Raw genomic sequence first — 20,761 nt, forward strand, 5'->3', positions numbered from 1 at the left:
CAGCACCCCAGGGTGTCGGGGCTGGGAGGAGCAGCACCCCAGGGATCATGGGGCTGGGAGAAGCAGCACCCCAGGGGTGATGGACCCAGGTGCAGAGGCACCTCGGGGGTGATGGACCTGGGGGCAGAGGCACCCCAAGGGATGTTGGGGCTGGGGTGAGCAGCACCCCAAGGGTGATGGGGCTGGGGGCAAAGGCACCCCAGGGGTGATGGACCTGGGGCCAGAGGCACCCCAAGGGTGCCGGGGCTGGGATGCGCAGCACCCCTCTCCCCTTCCCCACCGCCTCTCCCCACCCGGGGCTACCCCGACCTGGGCGGGGGGCGGGTCGCAGAGCCCGGGAGGGAGAACGGAGACCGTCAACACCCCCCCCAACCACCACCACCATCCCCGCCGGGGCGGTGGCTCCATCCCCGTCCCCCGCCCCCGGGGCGGGCTCGACGGCGGCCCGCCCCCGCCCCCGCGCCTTATTACCGGGGCGGCGGGGGGCTCTCCCCCACTCCCTCTCGGCGCCGCTCGCCAGCCGAGGCGCAGCCGCCGCGGCGGGGTCCGCCCGACGTTGCCGCATCCATGGGCAGCCAGGGCTCTAAACCGGCTAAAGCGGAGGGCAGCGCTCCGCTGGCCGGTCACGCCGCCGTTACCGAGCCAGCCAAAGCCAACGGGCAGGTAAGGACCGGAGGGGGGGAGCGGGGAACGGCACCGTGAACCCCCCCCCCCGCCGCCGGGGTAGACAGACAAAGGCAGCCGCGGTGGCTGTTTCGGTGGCGAAAGGGGAAACGGTGACCCGGGGGGGGGGGAGGATGATACCGAACCGTGCGGCACCGCCCGCGCCGCGCCCCGGTACCGGGCGAGGGGGGGGGGGGGGGCGACGGGGACACCCGTCCGCCGCCTCGCCCCGGGACCGGGCGTGGAGCGCGGGCGCCGCCCGGTGGCAGCGCACTGACACCCCCCCCGGTGTATATATGCCCCCCACCCAAGCTGGGTGTCGTCGTCCCCCCCCCAAGCTGGGTGCGGAGCTTTGGGGAGGGGGTGCTGAGTCCCGGTGGTGCCTAACGCGGTGCTCCGCTCCCCCCCCCCTTTTCCTTCCTTCCTTCCCCCCCCCATAGGAGAATGGCCATTTGAGGCTCAACGGGGACATGACGCCCAAGGTGGGCGGCGAAGCGGCACCCCTGAACGGGAACGGCTCGGCTGAACCCCTCAAGGAGGAGAGCAAGGGCGAGGCGGGCGGCGGGGATGCCATCGAGCCCGCTCCCCCCGCTGAAGCGGGGGACGCTAAACCCGAAGGCGCCGCGGCCCCCAAAGACACCCCCAAGAAGAAGAAGAAGTTCTCGTTCAAGAAGTCCTTCAAGCTGAGCGGGATCTCGTTTAGGAAGAACAAGAAAGAAGCTGGGGACTCCTCCGGGTCGTCTCCCACGGAGGACCAAGGCAAGGCGGAGGCCAAGGGAGAGGAGAACCCCGCTTGCTCGGCCGGTGGGACGGAGCCGTCGGCTCCCCCCGAGGAGGGGACAGCGGAGGAACAGGGCAGCCCTGGGGAGAGCCGTCCCGGGCAGCAGGGAGCTGAGCCCAAGAGGGAGGATGGAGAAGCGGGGGGAAGCAAGGAGGAAGAGAAGCAGCAGGCAGGGGAAAGCCACGGGGATACAGCCAAACCAGAGGAGCCCCCCAAACCCGCGGGGACCGAGCCTACAACAGCGGCGGCGGAGCAGAAGGAAGAGTAGAGCCCGCTTGGCATCGTTCCTAACTTAAGACTCTTACGCCATCCTCTCCATCCTGGTAACGCCACGGACTCGCCGCCTTGCCCACACGCCTCCCTTCCCACCTAGAACTGACAACTCTTTCTAAAACCGACACCCCCACCACCACTCCCCCACCGAGTTATTTCTTCCCTTCCCTGTTAGAAAGCTGGTTTGGATTCCCACCACCGTCACCACAACTTGGAGTAGTTTTACCTGAATCCTTTAAAACTGTGGAGGAAGACTATCCTGGACATAACTGGAATTTACAGTTTGTAAGAACCCGGCTCTCACATCCCGCTCTGGTATCTCTGCTGGTCTCCTGACTGTCCCCACTCCTCCCGGCAGCCTTCGAAGCCCAGCAAGCCAGTGACTGTTCAACAGATTCTTTTTTTTCCTCAGTTTACATTCCTGGTTCTGACTTCATTTAAAGTATTTTGTGCTTTTTATAGAAATCAATGGTTTAAAAGCTAATCTGGTTAGTTTTTTATAATGTCTTACTATTGGCTTAAAACCATAAAGCTTGTAAGTCCGCTGTGTTTAATTCTGCTTCTAAGGGATAACTTTCAGGGTGTGGGGTGGAGGGAGGGGGCCTGCCAGCTGTATAATGTGAAGCAACATTGTTTTCTCTGTAAATAATTTTTTAATGGCCAAAACACTTGATTTGCAATTTTCTAACTTCTAAAAAAAAAAAAAAAAAGCTGTATGGGCTTTCTTGTAACATTTGAAAGGAATAAATGGTGACCCCTTTATGGGTGAGCTTGAGTCCTTCTTGTCCTGGATGCCAGACAAGGGCCAGGGAAGATAGCAGTTGCTTATTTAGTTCAACAGCTGCTGCATTTAATCACTCCAGCCCTGGCTCTGCTTGCAGTTAATTGACTTGCAGCAGATGTAGAGCTACAGCCACAAAGGACTTTCTCACACAGGCCTCTTGTCGCTACCTTAGGATCACTGTTCAGCTGGCTGCTCAGTACCTGTTTTCTTAGAGATCTAACCCATTTTTTTCCTGGTGGGGGGAAAGGAAGGAAAAAAAAAAAAAAGTCTTTTCTCCTAAGGAGGGGCCCAGGAGGGCTACTGGGTGAAATTCCCATTTTCAAGCTTGGTTTCTTTAATTTTAAATTTTTTTTTTTTAGTGGCTTTAGAAAATGATTAGCTCCCCTCTCCTGAAAAGACATGCTAGAGCACAACAACTATGCACTGGGAGCAAAGATTTACTTCCAAAGAGAAAATAAAGGCACAATGGCTGCCTCTCTCATTTCTCCTGTCATCTGCACAAGGATAGAGGTGATTTTTTTTTTTTTCCTGAGACAGGCGTGCAGCAGAAGGAAGGAGCACTGCCCCTCTCCAGCAGCTGAGCTTGAAGGCTACAGCCTCCATCAGAGCTCCTTCTGCCAGCTTAGGCTGTAGCAGTAGTGCACAGCCCCTCCATTTAATGGCCTGCTCCTAATTCCCAGCTAATCACCTGCCCCTGCTGTTTTGGCTGGCAAAGAAGATGGAGAAAAAGCAAGGACCATTGTTTGCCCAACTGGCACCACCCTGGCAAGGCAGGGCCTGGGGCAAGGACCATCACTGCTCTTCTGTAGCCCTCGAGGTAGGTGGGAATTGCCAAAACTCTTAGTTTCATGCACCACATCCTCCTATCAATAGCAGGAAGCTAAAGCAAGTGACCCGTTTCCAAATGCAGCAGGGTATTCATCCCTATTCATTTGGGGGGGGGGGGGGGGGCTAAAAAAAATGGTATTTTAAATGTAGGCACTGTGGTCTGCAAATTATTTCTAAGATTGCTCGCAGTCTGTCATGCGAAACACAGCTGAATTGTGCCCCAGCTGAGATCCAGGGCTCAGTGCATCTGCCAGGGAGCTGCCGTACAGCATCACGGCAGCCATTTTAAGAAACCCTGGAAGAGAGAAGGACTGCAGTTGCACATTGGCATGCGTGATCTGGCAGGGGTAACTTGAATTGTACAGTTGTTTTTGCTCAAGGATGAGAGGATTTTAATTGTCTGCTATGGTGAAAAAGGGTAACTTAAGTTTCCTGGAGTATTATTACAGCAATGAAAGTCAACTGTGCCACGCAAAGCTTTTTCTTAACTACAAAACCAGCAGATTTGGCTTATGAACCTTTTGTGTCCATTTCAGGTGCTATCACCACTCAGTTGCAGAATGAACCTGCTCCTAATTATATTAAAGAAAATTTTTTCACTTGAATCCCAGCCCCTATCTTTTGGATGAAAGTCTCTTCCCCTAACTTACTATTCCTTTTCTAGATTAGCATTGCCTTCAGAGCATCAGCTGCACGAAGTGCTGTAACTCCAAACAAACCGCAAACCCAGTTAGCAGCAGCAATGCTGCTGGATGAGAACCCAGGTGTAATTCAGGAAAGAGACAGAAAAACCACCCCAGTGACCCTTAGTAGAAAAGTTGCGAGCAAACAAAACCCACAGTATTTTGACTTACCTTTTCTGGAGAGAAGGGTCATGAGGAGAAGTTCAAGGCTGTTTTTATAAGACACAGGGGAAAAGCAAAAAAAAAAAAAAGACCAAACCAAACATCTACAAAAGAAACTAAAGCAATCTTTCACATGCAGCACAGAGTAGGTTTCAAATAAAATGCTCTGGTGGATGGCATTTAAACCAACACATCTAGCCCTCTTCCTGAAAGAGGAGGGAAAGTAATTGTGCCTCACCTCACCTTTCTTTCCAAAGCCTTACTACAGCTGTCATTTTTTGTTGTTAGGGCCTACATTACATCACATCATGATCACAACCAAGCTACTGCACCATTTTCCAGCAATGGTTCTGAAAACAAAATGAACTCCCACTCTAACCGAGTGTTTCCTCTCAGCAGAAAGCAGTACAAACTCACACCAACCATAGAAATGTACCAGTTTTATTACAAAGATTCTCAAAATTCAAAATAAAAGCATCTTTAAAAAACCACAATATATTTCCCCCCCAGACACAAAGATACACTGATCTCTCTCGCTTCACATACAAACACTGAAGAGCGGGAGTGACACGTCACTCGGATTCAAAGAGACTAAAAAACTCACGGTGGAAAAGGGAAAAGAAGTATTTAAAAAAATAAAACATTTTAAAAATAACCTGTGTTAAGTTAGCAGCATTATTAGAGTTGAAACCATCAGCAGCGCTCCGTGGGAGGTACAGATCCTCTTATGGACAGAGGAATCCCCCTGAGAAAGGAGAGCAGCGAGTCAAAACTGCCTGCAAAACTTCTGCAAAGCATTTCACCAAAAGCTCATCTAATGATCAGCTGTACAAAACGAGATGCAAAAGAAAGGCCAGTTCTGTTCACAAAAGACCTTTGGGTGTGAGATAATGCATGGGAGTAGGAAAAGGAGTAGTTATAAAAACGTACAGAGCCCCATCTGCTGTTCCCTTATAAAGATAACAGCTCAGACAGCTGATAAAAAGGTTTTCCATATTTACTGGCCTTGAGAGCAAAAGAGAGGAAAGGTTCAATTTGAAAACATTTGTAACTTCACTTCAGAGAAGAGTTTTTCAGCAAGCGACACACATCGACAAGAGGTTTCAGCCAGGCTCTGTTCGGTCTGGCCTTTAGACGAGTTGGGAATTTCTGCAGTGGTTTCAGCCTAGGGGACAGATCAGTACTGAGAAAGCACATTACGGCACATGTAGCCGAGGGCAGAACAAACAGGAAAAGCAAAGCAGGCGGCCAAATGGGCAGTAACTCACTTCCCCCCCAAAAAGGGGCATAGGTATAGAAAAAAAGGTATAAAAATTTCATCCCTTCTCTTACTTGAGATGCATAATGCTGCCACACTAACTGGATCTGCAAGATCTTGGAAAAATGTTAACCACCACATTAGGGTGATTTTCATTTCGCATTTTCCAGATCTGCACCTGCAGGGCTCTTGGGCTGATTCACTAAAGCGCTTTTTAGATTGCTTTTAAGCTGCTTCATCTCTTTCCACAAGTTTGCTGCAGGGAGGTAGCCAACTCTATTCAAGAACTGCACTATTTGACCCTGAGAAGCGGCACCAGCTTGCAGTTACTTGCCATGGTGGAATCAAACTGAAGACCAAAGGAATAGTCTCTCACAGGCTTCACTTGGGAACTCGTATTCTCCCACAAAAAAAAAAAAAAAAAAAAAAAAGAGAGAGAGAAAAGAAAATTGATGGCCATCTTTCCACCTAACCTGAAATGCAGATACTACTTCTACTTAAATTATTCTTTTCCAAGGGTGGTTATTTCAGAGGAGAGAGTAAAGAAAGGAAGTGATTTTTTTTTTTTTTTAAAGACACACTAAGGAGGCAGTGGAAGGCAAGAGTGAAACTTCCCAGTCACCAAATCTGGGCAGTGCAGGTCTGTCTACTCCACAGAATCCTCCCTATCTGCTCCCAGCGGAGTGCAGCAAGGAATAATTTACAGTTCTCAAGTCATTTATATATTTATATAGAAATATATACAGAAACATATATAAAATATAAATCCTGTGGAATGGGAGGCAACCAGAGAAGCTAACCTACGACAACTACACACTGACAGGTACTGTCCAGCTGCAGCCATCTTAGGTGGATTTTGTCTCTTCCTTCACCCTGTGGAAGCAAGCAGTGAAGAATTTGGTTTTAACAAGCAACTTGGGCTGTGCCCAAGCTTTAACAAGAAGCCAGTTGCAACCTTAAAAATGCTGCTTATACGGCCCGTCTTCACCTAAAACTTGTAACATGTTACTGAATGAAGACACCATATTTTTAAGCCCTTTTCCCTGAAGGCTCTCACAGCACTTTATCAGGTGTGCTGTTCTACACATGCAAACTTCTTCCCATTAAGAGCCCATGACAAAGCCATCCAAACTACCACATCTCTCCTTCAACCCCTCAACTAGTGCAACATCCCACCGGGGGCACGGGTAGGTGCTCAAGGAAGTACAGGCACAGCCATTTAATCACCATGCCAGGAGACAGGGCTCACCCTTTGGGTTCTGCTTTCTCCTCTTTTGCTTTTTCCTCTTCTTTCTCATCTAGGAGAAAAAAAAAAAAAAAAAAAGACACGCAGTAGTACAGTAGGAAAGTACATGCCAGGCAAAGTTCCACAGAGCTGAGAGGGTTTTTAGTCCTAGCTCTCATGCATACCTTTCTTCTCCTCTTCCTCCTTTTCCTCTTCTGTTTTCACACGCTTAGCTTTCTTAAAGTTGGCAACATTTTTGCGCCCTCCTTCCCCTTCATCTTCAGAGTCAGAGAATTCTTCATCACAGGATATTCTCTTATCGGAATTGCGGACTGAGTGCAAAGAAGACAAGAGGTTGTTTCAGCAGATTTAGAAGTTGGGAGACACCAAGCACTAACTTCTCCAAGTACGTCTACACAGCGGAAAGAATTAACGAGCCTACGTAAGTCAGAATTAGGCCACGATAAAAACACTGTCTTTCTACCTGCCGTATCTTTTAACTCACCACTCCTAACTGCTCATGCCTAAGATCCAAGATCACATGTACAACTTGGATTAGGTACAGTGTGATGTCTAGACTTGACAGCATAAGCAGGTTAACCAACCTCACACTGAGAAAATCTGTCTGCCAGATCTAAAGGCCATCAGCCAATCTGGATATAAACTAGCATTTTCACTGTGGAAGACAACTTCTGGGATCAAACCTGACAGTCTCCCAGAAAGTATTCTGTCATAGCACCTACATCACAGGAACTGTTTAAATTCTCACATTAAAGCATAGGTTCTCCCATTATGGAAATCATCTGGCAAAAGTGCCGTTTCTCCAAAGGAAAAGAAATCTATCAGCCCTGCAATGCCTAGCATCGTTGCTTTATCTTACAAAATCAATCAGGAAGGTGGGAACAGATTCAAATTGAAGGACTCCAGAATAGAGATTTACCTAAATCACATATCCTCCTCTCTTTACTAAGGTAGCTCAGTTTAGAGCCTGCATGTTTCTCCAGCTAACTGATCCTGTTCAGCTTTGGCACCCACAGGCTCTGAACAGTATGCTTCCCAGCCAGGCAATGCAACTATGCCAGAGACAAGCACATACTTGAAATGCGTTTCTCAGGATCTTCCTCCTCTTCATCTCCACTGTCTTCCTGAACAGCATCCTCAGGAATTGGCTGCATCTGGACACCAGGGGCATGAGGCAGCATGCGCAGATTCTCAAAGAGACGCTGCCTAGAGCCAGCCAGGAAAGGAACACCTCCGTCAGCAAGATGCCACCCACGGCTGCGAAGCCCCCAGTAGAAGGTGTCAGTCTCGCAAAGAGGAACAAACACTTACTTGATCTTCTCAAGATACTCATTGGTATTCTGGTTAGTCATGTTCGAGGGACTGATGTGGAGCTTAAAGTCTGGTCCAAAGTACTCAAAATAGTCATTATACGGAAGTTCTGCAGGCAATTTAAAAAGGAATAAACACCAAATTACCACTGGATGGGTGACGAAATACCACAAACACATTGTACTTCTACAGAAAAGCACAACTGCATTTACCTAGGCATGGGGCTCTCCTAGCCCAAATTCAGATGAAAGCAGACAAATTAGCAACAGTGCAGTCAAAGCTTACTTGGCAGTTAAACACTATCAGTGCACACAAAAGTTTTCAGAAGGTCATCTCATTTCAGTAAGTCAGCAAGGCTGCTGGGTACCTTTTGCTGGAGGGGAGAGCTACAGGACTAGAATGCAAACAAGAACAGCTACTGCAAATCAGGGAATCCAAAAGCTCTTCCACAGTAATAATCAAGAGCTAATGAATCATCTTAGGGTTGCTACCTCTCCCACAGCAACATCATTTCCCTGACCTCTGTTTCTAGAGTGTCATTGTCCCTTAGTCTTGCTTCAAAGGCTCCAGGGGAGAATTACCATTGGGAATTTCAGTGTCCAAAGCCACAGCAGTCTCATAGGTCCAGCATCTAGCCACGTTGCGGATCGTATAGCCACCTCCTCCCAGCATCAGCATAGGCAAATTAAAACTTTTTACAAACTCCACACACTTGGCATGACCTGCAGCAAAAACAGTGGGGGAAAAGGTCATAGCCTCATGGCAGAATAGGAACAAACTTTTCAATGAAATCTAATTATATCAGTTATGCCTGTTCAACACAGGCACTGTACAGTAGGTACTCTTACCTTTGATGGTCAGATTAAAACAACCCAGCCTGTCCCCTGACAGAGAATCTGACCCACACTGCAAGACAACTGCGCTAGGCTGGAACGTCTCCATCACTTTAGATATCACCTAAACAAGAAACCCGTTGTTACACACTCTCCACAGGACAGTGTCACAGCAACACAGTAATGTCCATGTCAGCAAGTGACATGAAGACATCCCTAGTGTTCCCACAGCTGCTGACTCCCCTATATTGGTAACACTGAGGCTCTTGCGAAGAGAAGCTTACTGACGACAGGCTACAATTGTTAGGGAGGAATACAGCCCCTGAAGAATCTTTTCACGGAAGACTGAATCAATCTCCCCAAAGAACGGCTCCATGAGCCACCCAGTGACAAAGTATGATCCACAAAGAATCACTCAGCAAAGATGTCTTCACTTACCGGCTTGAATATTGCTTCATAGGACTCATCATCAATTCCGTCCCGGAGAGGATAGTTGACAGCATAGTACTTGCCTTTGCCTGCACCAATATCCTATTAGAGTGAAAGACAGGAGAGACCACAAGTCACCAGAGAACCAACTGCAACACATAAATTGTGCTGCAAATTAGGAAGGAAGTCTGGGATTCCATCAGTGTAATCCAGATGTAAGCCTAGGCTCTCACAGACAAATACTGTCCTGGCAGAAGGCAGCAAGAGTCAGCTGACTCTAACAGCAGCTTATTTGGCATAATTGGGTGCATTCGGCCCTCAGTGTTCAGAGAAGAAAAATCTACTGCTACATGTTGCTCTGAGCGCACAGGCTCTCATTTCACTGGCAAAAGCCACTTTCTAACACAGCAGTAAAACTGGCAGCCAAAATTCTAGTTCCAAACCTGTACACTGCAGAGATGCACAGCTCAACATACCAGTTTGGGCTGACCGTGCAGTCTAGTAACTGAAGGAATCTACTTTTACTTTAAAATAATATATATATTTTTACATTTCCATTATCTCTCTCACACCCAAGTGTTTGTTTTCTTAAAAATAGTTATTTCCTTTATGGTACAGAGTGGCTGCACCAGGGAAGAACGCTGCAGCTGCACACAAGTTCACATCACCAGCACCAAACTCTGGGCAGGGCTGAAAAAATACAAGTCACAATTGGAAGACAAGAGAATTTAGATCAGAAAAATGTAATTCCACTAAAAAGGTAAAGAACCTTTCATCCCCGAGAACAGCATTTTGGCAATGTCAGCAGTCACAAAGTGAACCACACCTGTATCTAACCTGAAAGAGTGCCACAGTTAACACCACAATTCATTAATATGCAGAACTGACTCACAGGAGGAAATGCCACCAAGATAAACCAACACACACAGAAGTACTCCCTCATAAACTTTCACCCAAAAGCCTGTGTGACCAAGCTTAGTTTGCAAGTAGCTAGAGATGACCAACATGCCATCTTCAGAGTCACTTTTCTGAGCATAATCCCACCAGAAGGCTGCTAAGAGACTGATATCAAAGCCTTGGTTTTATTACTATACAGGATCACAGGAACAAGCACCCACCCCAAGAGCTGAGCCAGCTGCCTCACACCTTTGCCCTCAGAAAAAGGATGCCACTTTGAGAGCAGAAAACCCCAGGAGAGCAGTGATTTTAGTTAAATTAGTATGACAGCAAACAGATGGAAAAGACCAAATTTCAGAGTAATTTTCTGCTAAGCCTTCATTCTCACCCGTAGGTCCCCTGTTCCTGGGAAGTATTCTCCGTACTTATGAAAGGACACGGTCATGACACGGTCTGTGGTATAAAAGGCTTCCTCCACACCATCTCCATGGTGAATATCAATGTCAATATACAGCACTCTCTGGTGATACCTAGGATCAGAAAGGAGTCAAAATACTGCATTTCTTCAGACCAGAAACTGCCTTCGCCTGCAGAGCAAATGGGAGGAGAACAAGGAATTTGGTGCTAAGCCCCAGGCTGCACAGCTACCGGGCAGCTCTCTCACCAGAGTCTACAAGCAAAAGTGCAGCAGAGAACAGACATGTGCCTTGGTCAGCAGCAGAAAAGAACCACAGAGGAAAATAAAGTGGCTTTTGCTGCTGCAACTGATCTTTGAAGGCAGACTCAACTCAGTTTATTCAGATTCAACCAACAGACTGCATTTTTATGTCCTAGCCTCCCATTGAGGTTTGCCTTGAGCCAAAAGCTGTCACATATTACAGCTGTGCCCCCTTTTCCAGCGTGGGTGGTAGAGAGAAGGACCTAAGAGCAACCACACAATGCTCCAAGCCTTCTGCCTCCTGCATAGTGCCACCTTTAGACATACCCCTTCGGGAGAGAGGGCACCACAAAGATAGCTGATTAAGCCCTCCTGGAAAAAACACAGCTAAAAAAAAGCAACAAAAAGAAAAGACTAGGGAGAAAGCACTAAGGACTGAGAGGAAATGCAGCAGAAAGAACAAACAAAAGCGGTAAATAGTACTGCCCGTACTTTAGGAGCTCCAAGATAGCTAAGACGATATCGTTAACGTAACAGAAGCCAGAAGCCTCTGACTTCTTAGCGTGGTGAAGGCCTCCTGCCCAGTTCACAGCAATATCTGTCTGTTGCTTGTTCAGCTTCACAGCACTGGCTGTTGGGAGAAGAATTACAAAATGTTAGCACAAGAGCAAAGGCCCCATGACAGAGACTGAGGGGTAAAGTACTGGTCCCTTACGATCACATCATTGCTTATGTGTGCGTTTGGGTACTTTACAAAGCACAAGCCCAAGGGTTTAACACTGGATGTCTCAACAAACTAACAAGAGGCAAGGGAAGAGAAATGCAGGCTCTGTTTTGCCTGCACACACTTTCCACTGCTTCCCACTTTTGCCTCAGAGCATGAAATCTGCACAAACAAGTCCACAGCAGTCTAGCTGGGGTCACAGTTGAAGACAGTCTAGATTTCTCAGTGTCCTGAACAAAAGATTTTAATGAAAGGTTTTATCCAACGTATATTTAGGTCATTCACTGAATATGCATTCAGGCAAAGGAAGTTCTCTTCCCCCAGCCCCTTCATAAACTTTCTGCAAATTCTGCAAGTCTCCTGGGATCAAAACAAATGATATATTCTGTGGAATCAACAGCCGTGGGACCAGAGAGCATAGAGCTACTTCAAAAAATGCTGCAGTCAGTACTTGTATGTACTGCTGAACTACGTTACAGGAAATAAAGACTTCTAGATGTCATTGTGGGAGTAGCAGCCACAAAGCTTTAACGCCTGTGTACCCTAACACAGTTCCGCAATACCAGTCTTTCTGCAACAAAGTATTTGAAAATAGTGAAAGCATTTAAAATGTTCCAGCTTTCAGGGAGCTTACTGAAACCTTTCAGGTTCTATTTTGCCTCATGGCCAGAGACAGTGGCTTTTTGTTAAAAACAACAGATAAAGTAACCCTTTTCTTTCCTTTCCAGGTTACGCCTGCCCGCAGCAAGGTTTTTACAACTTTTTTTTCTGTAAAGCTCACGTTGATTTTTTTTATTAAACCCCTGTTGCTGCTGCGGTTTTGTTTTAACTATCACTGGCAATGTTGTTATACCACTTACAGAGGCCTTCACATATTCAGCAAAGTAACCCCGACTAGTGAAGATATGCTTAACAAATGTAGAGGGATCTGTCAATATGCAAGGCTTGAACCCTCACATGGGAAGAAATCTGGATCTAATTATTAAGGAAATCAGAAATAGGTTCACAGGGCTTCCCCACCACCACCTACAACAATTTATTTCCTAGACAGAACTACATTACACACATCTGCTTAAGAGAAAAAGAAAAGAACATACGACTTGTGAGCTTACCAACTGAGCCTCCAGCAGAGAGCTGACAAAACTCAAACAACCCATCAAACACAGGGCAGTCTTCCCCAACATTAACTTGAAAAGAATACAACAGAGTTTGTAAGACAAAACTACAAATAAATGGCAAAGCTTATACCACCAGTCTGATTTAAAAAGCTAACCAGATAAGCGATCAAAAGTTTTAAACACCAAAATACCATGCAGAAATAATAAAACATTAAGGTAATCAATCTGAGGATTGCCTGATGAGGCAAAAAGGTTGTTGCTGTAGGGAAGATGCTCCTGACTTGTAAGAAAACAGGAAAGCAGGTCCCAGGAGCTCTGGCGAAAGCGGCACGCCATCTACCGGGGTGCGCTACAAGGGATCCCGAAACCAGTCAATCGTGTCGGAAAATGAGTGGGCAGAGAGGAGATGCTATCAGAGCTGTGTAATACCGATACACGTCCTCAGCAGCAACTCAAGTGGCGCTCGTTGACGTAGCACATTGACAGTATTCTGCTCTGCTCCAGCAGCACATGCTGGTCACCACAAGCACACGCAAGCTGTGCAAAATGGGGGCCAGCACCCCTCACTACCCCACATGGGCCACACTGCAGCCCTGCTGCCTGGACACTGTGCCTTCTGAGGGGGAACATTGCTGTTTCTGACTACAGAGCTGACATCGAGCTCCATTACACAACCCCACAGCAAGTGGGAAAGGTTTTTGCTTCTGTTTCCTGCTGTATTGTTGACGAGGAGTTCAGAAAGCAAACAGTGCCAGTGCTGCAGGAGAAAGTGGGGAGATGGTAGAGAGTGGCGCATACTGGACCAGAAGTTTACATCTACATCTGTTTTGTTACACTTTGTACATTCCTTTTACTTCACATTGGACAGTCAGTTTTTAAGTTCTCAGCAGTACTGTAGTTTCGGCCTGGATAAATTTCTACTGTAAACTGTTCCACAATTACAAATAAAAACAGTAACAAAAGACTTGTATTGAATCTAGATTTTGCAAGATTTGGTTTAACAAACAAACAAACAAAAATCTGTATTTTTGTAACAACATCTGTAGAATGTTTACTCGTGTGCTTAATGAGAAAGGCACAAACAGCACAGTTCTTGCAGCATTAGAAACTCGTCAGCGCACAGTCTTCACAAAGACTGTGTGATAAGGGAGTTTGAATGGTCCCAGTTCGGGACAGGGATCTCTGAGAAGGACAATACCCATCAGGAGACCCAGAAGGAAGCAATTGTTCCCACTTTCCAATTGTTTCAGCAGGGCATGGCAACTGGCGGAGTTTGAATAATCAACTCAAAGAGGTGGTGGGAAGCTTTCCCTGTTAAGCGAGGAGAATTTAAGTCATCAATTTCTGCATGCTTCCCATTTCAACAAATTAAATTTCTTGCCCTTTAGGTTATAGAGTAGTCCTCCCAAGCCCTCAGGCAGGCAACACGGCATTAGCAGAATGAAATTAGAGACCGTTCATTACCTTTACTCCCCCTCAGAACTTTGTGGGCAGCTCTGACGGTATTTGAGGGCATCCCTCTGCTATACCTGTCAAAGGCAGGAGCTGCTGGGTAAACAGGAGCCACTTGGGCTTTTTCCCACTGGGAGAGTCAAAGCAGCTAGGACTACTAAGGAGGGATATTAATAATAGGGGTCAATCACTTGACTATAGGCATAAAGCTCTGGTGGAAGATGAGAGGCAGATGCTCCTTCTTCCTTGCAGTGGGTGAGGAGCTTCCTATCTGGGAGAGTGCAACCAGAGAGAGCCCAGCATTAAAGGTGGATACATTCTTATGGAAATCGTAGCAGCTATCCTTCCCTCAAAAGAAAAGCTGAAGCACCAGGCAGGCTATGAAGACCTGCCACTGTACTTGGGAGCGGTGACCTTGTCTCCTATATCCCTAACCTCTGTTCTGAGCCTCCTGTGCTAGTTCTCTAGCTACACAGAGGCCACTATTTTGCAGGTCTCATTGAAGAAAAGCTCTGTCCTCCGCATATTTAAGATTCATTTTCATATTTTCGCCTCCTTCAGGTAAAAACAGTTCTGTGGAAGTACAGTACAGAAAATGTTGACTACCAGAGAAAGCAGAGTGGGTGTTTATGAGCTGTATATGCTTCAGGGGTAAACAGTTCAGTTTGTGTAAATATGGACTTTGGTACACGTCATTTGGTGTACTAAGGCATATCATTTACTGTAGGAAGTCTTTCAACATATATTACTCATGAACCATATTTACCATTCCTCTTATGTGCTTGTGCCTTAACATCTGTCCCCTTCAGCTCATACCAGATTTCCAAGTGCCTCTACTTCGCACTCCAGACCCATATTTCTTCTAAATTGGAGATTACACTTACTCCACATAAATGAACCCCATGGGCTAACAACTTTTTTCTGCTCTCGAGGATTGCAGTGTGCAAGACCAAAATACTGTTTAAATGAGCCTTGAGCCTTCCCCACTATTTGTCTATACTTGCTAGAAATCTAGTTTGCCGCAGTCATTGCCAAAGAACATCAACTCAGAGTTGCAGAGAGACCAAAAAAAAGTTTTCTGTAACATTGAAGTCATTAAAGAGCCCTTCTGCAGACTGTAGAGGTTAGAGCAAGAGATTAGCTCACAAAATAAACCTTTCTAACACAAAGTGGACAGGTATTATCGTGCATCTCAACCCTTCCCCACTTCCAAACAGCCATTGCCCTGAAAAAAACCTTCAGAGTTACTGCAGATTTTGGACACAATTGATGAGTTGGGGTTTGTTTGTTTGTTTTAAATATACAACCCTTTCCCACCTCAATACCTCTGGTTAAAGATAAGCAATAACACAAAATACATGCAGCTCAAAAATGGAGTAGTTCAGTCATCTCCAAACCAGAAAGGTTTCCACCAAAACACAAGACCAAAAAAAGACAGCCAGGTCAAAGGGTTTTTCCTCAGCTCTTTCAGCATATTGGCTTGAGAGAGGGACCCATTTTTAAAATGCTTGATTTACCGGAAAAATAAAAAACAAAGTCAGAAGAAAGACAATTATCCATGGTTCTTCCTACTCTTTTTATCACAAACCTCTGAAGCTGGCCTAGGATTCCCAGAACCACAAATTTTAACATTGGCAGGAACTACAGCACTACACGCATAGCTTACATCTTTGCATCTGCTTGCTGTACTCAGACATGTTATCTGGGCGAATAGATCTCAGAAATTTTATGTAGTCATCACTGTGGTACTTGGTCATTTCTTCTGCATTTGCCTTGTGAGGGCGCTGCAAGGACAAAAAAAGAGCAAGGCTTGTTTTGAAATCTGTCTCTCCCTAATTCCCATTTCCAATCTCAGATTTACACCCAGGAACAGCAAAAAACTTAAAACAGCAGCATTAAACAAGAGAAACTTATTCTCAAAGGCAAGAATGCCACTACCGGAAACTGGAATGTATTACATATCTAGACAAAGAAAATATTGAAGTTACAGGGAGAAGAGCAAATTCTCCAGTCTCCAAAGCTTATTTGAAGCAAAGAACATCCCACCACAAGCAATCAGAAGAAAGCAGAAATACATCAGCACAACTGTTTGGTTTTTTTTCTCCTCTTTGGCTCATCAACAGAGAACTTCTGCATCTGGAGCATCAAAATTAAAACCTGACATGTGACTAAGATCTTTCATATATATTTCTCTTCATGACCAGCCCTACACTTACATATATCTCCATCTTCCTGTAGAGGCCATAGTTCAGCAGCAGGTTGTGGGTCATCCGGATCCTGTGGGGTTTCATTGGATGTCCTTGGCCATAATAGTAGTTTCCAACATCACCTGGGAGCAGAAAGGATTTTGTTACACCAGAGAAAACTATTAATTCCTTCAAACAGAGTCACAGCCAATCCACAAAAGCCATTGGGTCATCTGTCATTTTATTTGTCCTTCAGCAGTGCATCTGTTCACAGGGGATAGGGTCTCTCATCTTGTTCACACAGCTATCTCCATGGATTCAGAAAAGTTCATCCCCGACTCAAATAAGACAGATATTTGGAAATCAGGATATGTCCAGACAAGGAATTTTTTAATGCCAGTTCTGGGGAAGCCAATCCAGGTAGAGTCTGAGCAACTAACATCACACTGCACAAGAGGAGGGAGCTCCAGCTTTCTTGGACAGGAGGAGCTTTGGGCACCACATCTGTGTGTCCTCACTCAGCAAATGACAGCTCTCCAATGTCCTCTCCAGGCAGTTCAGGTCCACAGTGATATCTCACCTTTACAGAGCTCACACATTTCACCAAGAAATGCAACCGCACTCTGAGCAGAAACCCGCACGCCAAGAGGCATGCAAGTTTAATCCCAGCTCAAACAATGACTCATCAGATGGAGCACGTAGCCTCTTTGCCTCAGTTTCTTACTATTTAACTAACAGAAACAAGATACAAAGCAGCTAATTCTGTCAATAAGCAAACACCAGCACAGCTGTAGTTTTACAGCTTCTCATTTTCACCCTTTATTATTGCTTGAAATCCTTCAGAAGAATCCCAGTCCCTACCAACCACATACCCACACAGATGCACCTGACGAGCTATCCTATGGGCACCAGCGTTAATGAAGTTACCTTCCTGCAAATATATCCCACAGGTCATCTCCCCATGTGGATTTTTTCCTACCAAAAAAAAGCTGAGCTCATGCTGCACTCTCCCACAGTAGGCACAGCTAACTGTCCTCTCCCAGAGTACTTATTTCCATGACACTTACAGAAATTTAACTTTCAGATTTCTGCCTCCTGCCTGATTTGGCTGTGAGACGCACAGACTCCAAAGTTGCCAAGAGCAGGAAACACGCAGACAGCCACATGCAGCAGCAGTATCGCGCAAGCCTCATTTTCTTGGGAAACCAGACTAAGTTGTTCATGTAGTTGTACAACTCCCGATCAATTTAGGAAGCAGGACATCCAATCCAGTCTGGCTGGTGACTCAGTTGGGAGTATTAATATTTCATCACCAATCTTAACATTCAGGAGAAACTGCTACTTCCTCACAGCATGCAGCTGTAGTTTTTCCTCCTGTGGACACAGCTCTATTTTCAGTCAAAGTAGATGCAAACGGTGCAAATCCCAAACCCAAACAACACTGCTGCTGGAGTTTACCCGTCCATAGCACTTGGCTGAAATGGGGTGTTCTTTGCACAAAGGTATTTTACTGGGGCAACTATCCCTACAGTAAAATCAGGTTAAATCAAGCTTTGGGGAACTCAGTAAGAGATGCTCAAGACCCTATCTAGAAAATACAAGCACAAAACTACATGAAGCTTTGAAAAATCATCATCATCTTCACCTCAGGCTGTCAGTGAAATGCCCTGGGCAAACCCTGACTTCCAGAGCCTGTTCATGTTCACTCTACTAAACACAACCCACCATGAGTCCTACAGAGCAGCAGATGAGCTTGTCTGCTCATGGATGTCAGTGCAGATTAAGAACGTGTGAACTTAGCAGATACCTCTTCCTGTCTGCTAGGGTTAAGCAAGTCCCTACATAGGGAGCTAATAAAGGAGAAGTTACTGTTCAAGTTCAAACCCTTGCACACACCCTCAGCACCCCTCAGAATTTCCATGAAGGACCCTTACAATACCCAATTACCTTTTCCCCAGCCTCTGCATCCCACCTAGACACTTCCCTGCAGCTCAGGTTCCTTCTCCAGCACAGAATGCCCTCCCACCATCTGAAATGCGTGGCTCAAGGAAGAGACCCACACACCATCTGAAACAGTGCCCAGGGACCTCCCTTCAGGGAATTACTGCACTAGATTGCTCTGCTCTAACCACCCTGCATGGAAAATAAAAGCCCCTGACAAACTGGCCTCCCGCAACTGCAGATTATGCCTTTCCCAACAATAAAAGCACACTTTCACCCTAGGACACGCTGTGGATGTTTGCCAGCCACTCGTAAAAGAGCAGTGGAAAGAAGGCACTAAAACCTCACCACAGAGTAAATTAGCGAGGGCAGCTACAGACAAGAGCATATAACGCTAACTTCATGTAGTTATTGTGCAATAAAGACTACAAGGATAGCATCACTGCTTAGCATTTTCAAACAAAATTACTGGTTATTTCATATTTAAGACATCATCGCGTGCCTTTAAAGATTATAGCTTGTTCACAAACTGACAAGTTTATTTCTGAACATGTTATATTCCAAGGACAGGGATAAGTTTGGACATAGAGACCGTGTTTTTCCAACACCCAGGCTGTGTGCACATGTATGGCATTCTGGCACTCCCTGCAAGCACTCTTCAAGTTTAAACTAGGCATTTTAGGCCCTGGGCTCCATCATCCCCTTGTATATTTTGATATGACGGGTGTTGGGCAGAGATCAATTGTGTGGTGAAACTGGGCTCAGTTTAGCTGCACCCAGAGCTCTAATCCAGACTCCTCCTCGCTCTGCCCTCCCGAAGACACAGGCTGAGTCAGAGACCCCACAGGACTGTCATTGCGGGTTGCAAACGTACCGCTTAGATTTAATTCTCTAGAGAAATGAAAGCCCTCACTATATGCCTGACACATATGGCAGTTTAAAAGTCTGCTTTACTGCTTGAACACTGAGCACATCCCTTTACCAGGAAAAAGTAGCGAGAAAAAGTTTTTATTTGATTTCACAGACTAAAAACCACGATGAAACAGAAAATTGCACAATGCCTTTCACAGAGAGTGATCACAGACTCTATTAAAATGAGCTCGCCCATTACCGAGGCACCAAGCAGCCCCTCCAAAGGGGAGCCAGTTGTGAACATGCAGAGGTGACGCAACTATGATTTCTCTCACGGACTACAGGGTAGAAGTGGGGAAGCCGACAAGATATCCAGCTTGGGATTTGGCCAGCTCTAACACCCCACTACTTCCCTACCCCAACGGGATGATTATATAGCCTCAAAGCAGTGCCTCCCCAGCCTTGTAACAGAAAAAAAACCCACAAAAAAAACCCACCAGTCTACAACCCAGCCAAGTTCAGAGCCAGAACTAAACAATGCTCCTAGACACAGGAACTCCCTACAAACAACCATGCAGTCTGTCTGGCTCCTAACGCCTTCGGGTTTGTCCCTTGCTTGACAGCAACACCACTGACCTAAACGGGAGCTTCAAGAGTGCCTCTTCCTCTTAACGTGGCTCAAGGAGGCTTCATCTCCCACAACCCATCCTATCCCCCAGCACGTCCCAGAGTGCTCCTCATCCTCCCAGAAACCTTCTTCAGCATCTCAGCACAGCTCCCAGAGCCTCTCTTGGCCTTATGCCCCTCTCCCTATCCTGGACCCTTCACAGCCTTTCCTCACCTCCAAAGTCCCTAGGTCTCCAGACCTCCCCATCCCATTCTACCCCCCCATCTCCCCCAATACTGCTTCCCTATCTTTCCCCCCACTCTTCCCTTTCTCCCCTCCAGTGCTCCCCCATATCCCCGCCATGCTCCCCCACATCCTTCCTATGCCCCCCGGTGTCCCCCATTCCCCCCGACCCCCCATCATCCTGCCCCCCCCCCCCCCCCAGGGCAGCCCCCAGCCCTCCCCTGTCCCTCAGTGCCCCCAGTTTCCATCCCTCCATCCTCCAGCGCAGCCCTCCAGTGACCCCCATTACCCCTCCCACCACCCTCAGGGCAGCCCCCAGCCCAGCCCCATTTCCCAGTGACCCCCCCCTACCCTTAGCCCCCCCCTCAGAGCAGCCCCCACGCCCCCGTCCTCCAGTGACCCCCCCTTACCCTCCCCCAGCCAACCCCTCACCCCCCCCATCCCCAGTGACTCCCATTACCCGCCCAGTGCAGCCCCCATTACCTCCCCCAGCGCCTCCCACTGCCCTCCTCAACCCCCCCGCCCGCCCCCTCCCCCACCCCCAGCACCGCCTCCCCTCCCCCACCCCCGGTGCAACCTCCCCCACCGCGGCCCGGCGACCCCCGCGGCCGCCCCCGTCGGTGCCCCGCAGCCCCTCACCATCGTAGTAATAGCAGACTTTCCGCTTGGTCCCCTGCGTCAGCGCCATTTTCCTGCCTCCCCACAGCGACAGACCCTACCGCCGCCCCGCGCAACCCAACCCGGCCCGGCCCGCCCCGGGGCCCGGGCCCCGCCGCCCAACTTGCCCCGCCCCCGCACTGCCCCCGGCCTATCGGGGAGGGGCGCTCCGCCC

General features: G+C 47.4%; 2 protein-coding genes across 2 annotated transcripts; one reads left to right on the forward strand and one right to left on the reverse strand.

Moving 5' to 3' along the window:
- The first annotated feature begins 478 nt into the window (after window positions 1–478).
- On the forward strand, window positions 479–2,486 carry MARCKSL1 (MARCKS like 1). Its single transcript, XM_069802978.1, has 2 exons — window positions 479–663; window positions 1,104–2,486. Exons 1-2 carry the CDS (start codon window positions 568–570, stop codon window positions 1,710–1,712), a joined length of 705 nt encoding a protein of 234 aa, XP_069659079.1. The 5' UTR covers window positions 479–567; the 3' UTR covers window positions 1,713–2,486.
- A 2,113-nt stretch (window positions 2,487–4,599) lies between these two features.
- Window positions 4,600–20,721, reverse strand: HDAC1 (histone deacetylase 1). The gene is made up of 14 exons (XM_069802976.1): window positions 20,569–20,721; window positions 16,317–16,429; window positions 15,767–15,884; window positions 12,643–12,717; window positions 11,299–11,437; window positions 10,537–10,678; window positions 9,261–9,353; window positions 8,838–8,946; window positions 8,571–8,711; window positions 7,990–8,098; window positions 7,754–7,884; window positions 6,843–6,989; window positions 6,682–6,730; window positions 4,600–6,305 (listed from the first exon to the last, which is right to left on the reverse strand). Exons 1-14 carry the CDS (start codon window positions 20,615–20,617, stop codon window positions 6,278–6,280), a joined length of 1,443 nt encoding a protein of 480 aa, XP_069659077.1. The 5' UTR covers window positions 20,618–20,721; the 3' UTR covers window positions 4,600–6,277.
- Between the last annotated feature and the right edge of the window lie 40 nt (window positions 20,722–20,761).

This window comes from Haliaeetus albicilla, chromosome 16 (genome assembly GCF_947461875.1).
Source record: "Haliaeetus albicilla chromosome 16, bHalAlb1.1, whole genome shotgun sequence".
Lineage (NCBI taxonomy): Eukaryota > Metazoa > Chordata > Aves > Accipitriformes > Accipitridae > Haliaeetus > Haliaeetus albicilla.